This window comes from Podarcis pityusensis (assembly GCF_964106645.2).
Source record: "Podarcis pityusensis genome assembly, chromosome: 10".
Classification (NCBI taxonomy): Eukaryota; Metazoa; Chordata; class Lepidosauria; order Squamata; family Lacertidae; genus Podarcis; species Podarcis pityusensis.
Genome location: NC_138035.1, coordinates 52,418,012 through 52,425,258, shown reverse-complemented (window position 1 = coordinate 52,425,258; position 7,247 = coordinate 52,418,012). Strand labels below are relative to the sequence as shown.

The window sequence follows — 7,247 nt, the reverse complement described above, 5'->3', positions numbered from 1 at the left end:
AGGAAAACACATTTCCTTCTCATCCTAACCTACGTACATCACACTGCTCTGGTCCCTTTGGAGGAAAGGCAGAATAAAAATTCAGCTGTTGGCAGTTGTGGCTAAACAGTATTCAACACAATGTCTTCCAGATGTTTCTGAACTACTACAACTTCCATCAACTGTATGTTCAATAACATCTGAAAGGCACCAGGGACCATCCCTGCAATATTGTGATTTAGCTGGAAGGTTCATTTCTCTACCTTGTGAAGTAGAGAAGAGGATTTGAGTAGGAGGGAGAGGAGACTTTAAGATTCCCATTCTTGAAAAACATTTCCATAAATAATGACAGTCTTCAGCTGGGCTTTAATCTATTTGTGGTGCCTCTGCAGCTATCGAGACAGAAGAACAGAAGTACTCACACCACCATTCAGATTTAGAACTAATAGGTGTTTTCAAACCTGTTTAGCTAATTCAAAAAATAAGCATTATGGAACCAAGAGGAGTGTTGTAAATTGTTTGGTTCCAAAGATCACATTGCGTAAGTGAAATACATTTGTCCACATGCAGAGGGGATCACTAATTCCCTTCCCCATCTGCAACCCCTGAAAACTGGCTCCACTTTGGGATATGATCTGGAGAAGTTGGAGGGGGATGCAGATGAGGGGGAAATTGGCAGCTACCTTGCACAAGAGGAAGGGCCTTAGATTTGCACAGCGGGGTCTTTGGATCCAAGCCAGCCTATGCTTTGTTTCTTTGACTTACTTGGCAAAAGGTCTCTCATAAATAAGGTTGTTTTGGTTTGCAGAATAGAAGGTAGGAGACAACAAGAAGAATGCTTTGCAAACTTTAAGCCACAGCTGGAGTCAGATTTTTTTTCCCTTGTACAAATAAATAAGGAGAATTGGAAGTTTTACAAAACACATGGAACAATACACAGTGGTTGTCATCTGGATAGACTGAACCTTTCTGGTTTTTAGCAGTTCTCAAAATAAAGAGGGATTTGGGGACTTTATGGGTCTGCGGGACACATGTTTGTGACAGCCGCTTCCAGATGGGTGGCTCCAAGCTCTTATAAAATACTGTTCTTCTGCTGTAAGATGCAGACTTGCAAGTGACTTTCAACACTTTCAGGGATATTACACTTTTTCTGAATGTTAATCCCACTACATTGATACTAGTGAATGTGATGTAGCTGCTCTGTCAAGGGAAAGGGAAGGTCTAGTTCACCTAAGAGACCTTTGGGAGGAGGAATTCCACGTGATCCTTAAAACTAAAAATCTGTAATTTATTTAGCACTACACATACTTACTAATGTGAGTGTAGTTGCCCACTGGTGTCCATGAAATGTGAGTACCCAGAGTACTGAACTTTTCTTTTGGATTGAAAGTGCTTCAGTAGGGAAGTGGCAACACATTGCCAAAATGGTGGTGACCATAATTTTTTGTTTTTTGTTTTTGTCTTTTTAAAGTGTTATGGTGCTGTAACACTCTTTTATTTAAAGAACATCTGTAATATTCATTAGCATCAAAAGGGAAGATTGGGGACACTTAAATTCCCAGGATGTTTATTTTCTGCCATAAACCAAATTCCAAACTTATGCTGCTGTCCTGTAGACAAATACATACAGACTGATGTATATCTATAGACTTAAATGTTGTTATTTAAAATATAGTATTCATGTTGTTAAACATATGGTTTTTCCACCAAAGCTGTATACCTGATAATTAGAACTACATAGGAAGCCAGAAGTCATCATTAGCTATGCATAACAAAAATGATTCTGAATTACCGGTAGGTGTGGTGCTAAGAGATTAGAAAACAAAGCTCATTTGAATGGTGCACATTCTCATCAGCTGGTAGACCGCTTCAAAGCCCATCTGCAACTTTGCACATTCATTTTCAGAAACAAAAATAAACTGATTTAACATGTGATATAGTGCATGTGTACACACACCCACACCTGTAATTTGGTTAAAATTAGCAAAATGAATTTATAATTATCAGTTTTCACTGTGCAGTGTCAAGGCTCAGTGTCATGAACAATGTGCTAATTATTTGTTTAAGCATCCTTCCTTTAAAAAAAAACAGTGTGTTTAATAAGGGGGAAAATAAAGCTTTAAAATATCTATTTCATTTTGCCGATTGTCAGTCTTCCTGTGATGTGAGCAGCAGAATGGGACACAATTATACCACATATCCCATCATCAGAGAGCTGCCAATCCCTCCTGAGCCCCAAGAAATCTATTGTCATTATCATAATGGCATTATGTACCATCCATAGTTCAAAGGCCTACCAAAGCTGATGTGAATTTATTTATTTATATAAGAGGAAGGCATTCATATCAGCAAAAGCTGCCTGCATGAGGCAGTAATTTGATTGTGAAGGAACTATAGCTCAGTGGTAGACCACCTGCTTTTGCACCCAGAAGATCCTAGGCCCAGTCTCCAGCATCTCCAAGTATGACCAGGAGATCGCCCTGCCTAAAACCCCAAATAACCACTGCCAATCAATGTAGACAGTTGGGCTACTTAGCATAATAGTTTGCTATGTTCTTACAAGTTTGCAGCAGTCCCCACTCTTTGTTTCATATCAAAGTTACAGAAAGATCATCATAAATAATTGACTACTCCTCTCTCAATTAATTCAGATTAAGTGCATAATTTGCTTTGCCAACAGCATGAGGTTTATAGAACACAATCAAGTGCAAGAGGACCCACAAAGAGATATTGTGATAATGTCCTCCCGGGACTGTGGCTGTAAGGCGCTGCCCGGGATGTGAGTCACAGTGTGAGCCGCGGTCCTCTCACAATTTTACAAAACGTACGTTTGTAGAGCCAAACGTCAGTACCAAGAAACTGAGTGCCCTTGCCAAGTTTTTGAAAGGGCAGTGCCAGAAGCTGAATCATTGGTCACAGCATGTCAGTAGAGGAGGTTCAGAGAGACTTGAGAGGAACAAAAGGTGAAAAACTAAAGGTTGAATAAAAAGGTAGGAAGCAGGAGTACAAGAAAATCCTGAAAAGTAAAGTCTGGCTGGCAAGACTCCAGTTGGACATTCTAGATCAAAAGTTCCATATAATATGACCATGTAACAATGGGATTTTATACTCAACCTTGCAGCATTTCACTGGAGCCACCAGTGACTTTAATAACTCATTTCTGTTCTGCTCACTGACATGTCTATTCCATCCTGCCCACAGGACTAGGAGGAGTAAAACAAACAATAGCTCATAAAGCAATTTTACCGTGGCAAAGGTCTTAGAGACATTATAATACATTCACTAAACTTGCTGGAGGAGGATACAAAATTGAGAGGAGCCTATGAATGCATGTAGTTTGAGATGTACCTTGGTGTGTATGGAGTTCAGCACTTGGCATGCAAAAATATTCACATATAACATGCCTTTTACACTGTGCTAGGAATTTTTAAACCTTGAATATATTTGCTTCAAACTTAAGGAAATACATATATAAAGAAAACAATGTTTCTTACCACATGTGCACATACCCATATTAGAAAAATGGTTCAATGAAACAAACATAAGCCAAAAAGGCAGGAGTTTATAATTACACAGATGTGATATTGTCTTCAGATTCTTTCTCTCCGAAGTTAACACTGCCTGTAATGGTAGATTCTTCATGAGCTGTAGCGTTGTCCTGTATTTTTTTTGAACAACGTGGTATTTGACCACAAAAGTACATATAAATCCATGGATTAACACAGCTGTTAAGATTCCCTAGGAGCATAAGAATGGCTATTACTGGACCTGAAAGGAAAAGAATTTATAAGTCATTCAGAGAAGACAAAGGAATATGTTGCAGGGGAAATGATCTCTCTCTCTCTCTCTCTCTCTCTCTCTCTCTCTTAATGAAAAACTGATTTTATACCCTGAACAGATGTTTATGCCCTGAAGAGTAAGCTCACTTTCAATAAAAGAACGATAATAAAATATATACATAATAACTTTTTGATCCCATTGATCTTCAACCAATTAACTTACTATAGATTTGTTTGGGAGCAGGTGAAGATTTTCCAAATGTCTTTAGAAACATTTTGTCACAGTTTCATAATCCAGTCTATATTTCTCTAGAATCAGATTATTGTTCAATTCAACGTAGTGTTTCTCTTGCACTATAGACTATTTGGAAATGTCTCGTTCAGTTTTGACTTGAGCAAATACTCCAGTTGATCTGCTCCAGTTGTTCATAAATCACAATGGGTGTAACATTCAGCGGCCTTTGAGGCGCAAGCATTTCAATAAGTTTTGAAGCCAAATTGTACTCATTTAAAAACAATTGATTTCCTGTGTTTGTTCTTTAAATTGGCAAAGAAATGCCATTTGATTTTTTTCTTATTAAGCCATTTAATATTATGCCCACATTTAGAACGAATATAAATCCACCCAGATATTAAATATATAGCAATGTGATTATTGGCTATGTATCGGGCAAGATCATTGGCCTTACCTTCAGTCCTAGCATCACTGGGGTGCCAGGCAGTCCACAGCTGTGCGATGAAAAAAGGTGACCAACAGAAAATATAAGCCACCACTATCACCACTGTCATCTTTATAGTCTTGATCATAGCCTTCGATGTACAACTTGCATTGTTTCCCTGGCATGGCTGTATTTGCTTCTGATTCGTCACTTCCAATTCATTGGAGCTTTTCAAATGCATATGCATTTGAATTGCTCTGCAGATCCTCACATGACATAGGATGAGGACAGCTGCGGGGAGGAAGAAAATAGCGATGGAAATCCAAGTCACATACACCTTTGTGCCCCAGGGTTCAATGAAGTCAGCTTGGCAGTCAAAGATGCCTGGGGATACCTCTCTCTTCCGAAAGATAAATACCTGGGGAACGCTGAAGACCAGAGAAATGAACCAGCTTGTGCAGATTGGAGGGTTCCAAAGGGCCGCCTTCTTTGGAAAAGAGGCCATGGGGTGGCACACCGCTTGGTATCTATCCAATGCCATAACCACGATCATATAAGTGGAGGCAAACATGCTCAACAGCTGGAGATAAATGATGGTTCTGCACAGAATGTCTGGGCCCATGAAAACATCTGTAATTTTCCAAAAGAGCTGCGGAAGGACTTGGAAGAATGCAACCATCAGGTCTGCAATGCTCAGGTGAAGCAGGAACACATACATCCTAGACAGCTTCATTCTTCTCCTCCATAACACCAGGATGAGGATGATGTTGCCCACAGACGCTGTCGCAAATATTATCCCCAGCACAGCGATTTCTACCAGAGCTAATTGTTCATTTCTCGATTGCCTTTCGGGAAGAGCTGGTGCATTTGTGGAGTTGAGAAAGCCGGGAAGGAAAGGAATGCCAGGCTCATAGTCATATTTGGAAAATGAGAAATTCTTCATAATGCAGAAGAGCTACTTTCAGAGAGGGTCACTTAGGTTGGCAGCCGTGGAAGGCAAGCTATTAAATATACCGCCAGTTGTTTATGTTTCAGTGTGTCTTGGAACATATGGGTTCACGCACCAGTGCACTTGAATTTCAAACTTTCTCTCTCGTTGTCCAATAAAAACATCTAAAAACTAAAAAAAAACCACAGCAGCTTTACTCTTAACAAGTAGATCTTTATGTAACTTGAGAAACTGCAGTTGTCTTAGCCAGGAGGAAAATCAGAAACACACACATACACTGAAACTTGTTGGCTTATAGAAAGTGAACTACCTATTTTCATTGACATTCCAAAATAAAAGCAGCCAAATTCATGCTCATACATTTGCTTATGGAATATTTGCCTAGTATATACGTGACAACTGTGTTCTTTAATGTACCGTAATTCTCATCATCATATAATGACAAAGCTTTCTACGTACCTACATGGAAAGGCTGTGCACTTTTTCATCAAAAAGGAATGAAAACCCCCAGAACAAAGAAGTAGGCTAAAAACAATATATTCAACAAGGGGACCATTTGCTCCTTTGTTCTTTCCTTGTACAAAATTAAATATCACGATTGGAATCCCTTTGTTCATACAAAATAAATCCATGTCAATATAACCTAGAACTGCACATCTGTTCTTGTATTTTTCACATTGAGCAAAAATACAATGGAGGATGCAGATTTAAAAAGTGCAGATAAGATATTCTTTGCCGTTTGAATGACTACAGCTTGCGAAATTGCCAAGCAGATTTAAAGCTCTCCAGTCTTCTTCTTTTCTTGGTATGGACTACACTGTTTTATTGTAGAAAAAACTACTGTTGATTTTGGGAAGGGCATGGCTGCTTCATACATTTACATTTTTAAGATGTGCCCATATTAGTTTGCAATGAAAATACGCAATGCATGAATGCAACAAAAATGTGATAGCAAATACACAATTTTGTAGCGGTTCCTCATACCAGTTCTTCCAGAATAGATTCCCAATGAGGGTATACTTGGAAGCAAACACAAGGCTGCCTTGCCGAGTATTGTACAAAGCAGCTCCACAGCAAAATCCTACACCTGTCGCTGTAGTCTCTACAGTATTATCAAACAGAGGTGTGCAATATTTTGGTCTGCATTCTGACAAATATTCCCTCATTCCCCCCCCCCTTTGCTCCCCACCCTACTATCATAAATATCAAATGGTCCCAAGCAAACATTGTCCCTTGTTTCTTATTTCCACCAGTTTAAGGCATGTTGTGTATCGGCAAATTAACTGGTCAACTATTCTCTCTGTATTCATTAAAAAGGGCTATAGTACTTACTTAGCTTGCAGGTCTTGATAATCAGTGTCCATAAAGCAAAACGAATCCACAGTATCCTCAAAATGAGCATTCCCCTGCCTGCTTAAAGCTGCATAGCAATAACTGAGCGACTGAGAAATATTTCTCCAGCTTTGATTCTGGGAAAAAAGTGGGGGGGACGTCCTTGCATTTGTTATATTGCAAACTCTTATGTACTTCGGCTTCTCTTAAGGTCAAAAATTCTTCCACAGCAAACACTTGGTTTGTATTTAGATGAGGTTTTCAAGAGAAAATACTCCTAGTCACCGGATGTGTGAAATTGCTGCAAGTTCATCAAATCCTTCCCTTTAACATAAACATAGCCTCATGTTTTCCACTTCTCTTTTATAGTGTGCTATATATTAATGTTGTTTGGACTAGAAATGTAAACTGATGTTCCCGAAACAGCGAAAGCCTGGCTTTTACAATGGCAAAAGTGACTGCAAATGGCATGCCATACATTAGTGTTCAGGTTCCTTCACATTTACAGGAAGTAGTAGCTGGTCACAATCCAATATATTTCCAAATGCT

General features: G+C 39.1%; 1 protein-coding gene across 1 annotated transcript; it reads right to left on the bottom strand.

The window, feature by feature from the left end:
* Positions 1–1,529: 1,529 nt before the first annotated feature.
* LOC308486060 (mesotocin receptor-like) lies at positions 1,530–6,919 on the bottom strand. Its single transcript, XM_081022405.1, has 3 exons — positions 6,699–6,919; positions 4,448–5,537; positions 1,530–3,747 (listed from the first exon to the last, which is right to left on the bottom strand). Exons 2-3 carry the CDS (start codon positions 5,358–5,360, stop codon positions 3,548–3,550), a joined length of 1,113 nt encoding a protein of 370 aa, XP_080878531.1. The 5' UTR covers positions 5,361–5,537; positions 6,699–6,919; the 3' UTR covers positions 1,530–3,547.
* Between the last annotated feature and the right edge of the window lie 328 nt (positions 6,920–7,247).

Excerpts from the sequence above, each read along its gene's own strand:
- LOC308486060 (XM_081022405.1), bottom strand. The coding sequence starts at position 5,360 with ATGAAGAATTTCTCATTTTCCAAATATGACTATGAGCCTGGCATTCCT. Across the intron at positions 3,748-4,447 it reads CAGTGATGCTAGGACTGAAG|GTCCAGTAATAGCCATTCTT; the intron begins GTAAGGCCAATG and ends TTTTCCTTTCAG.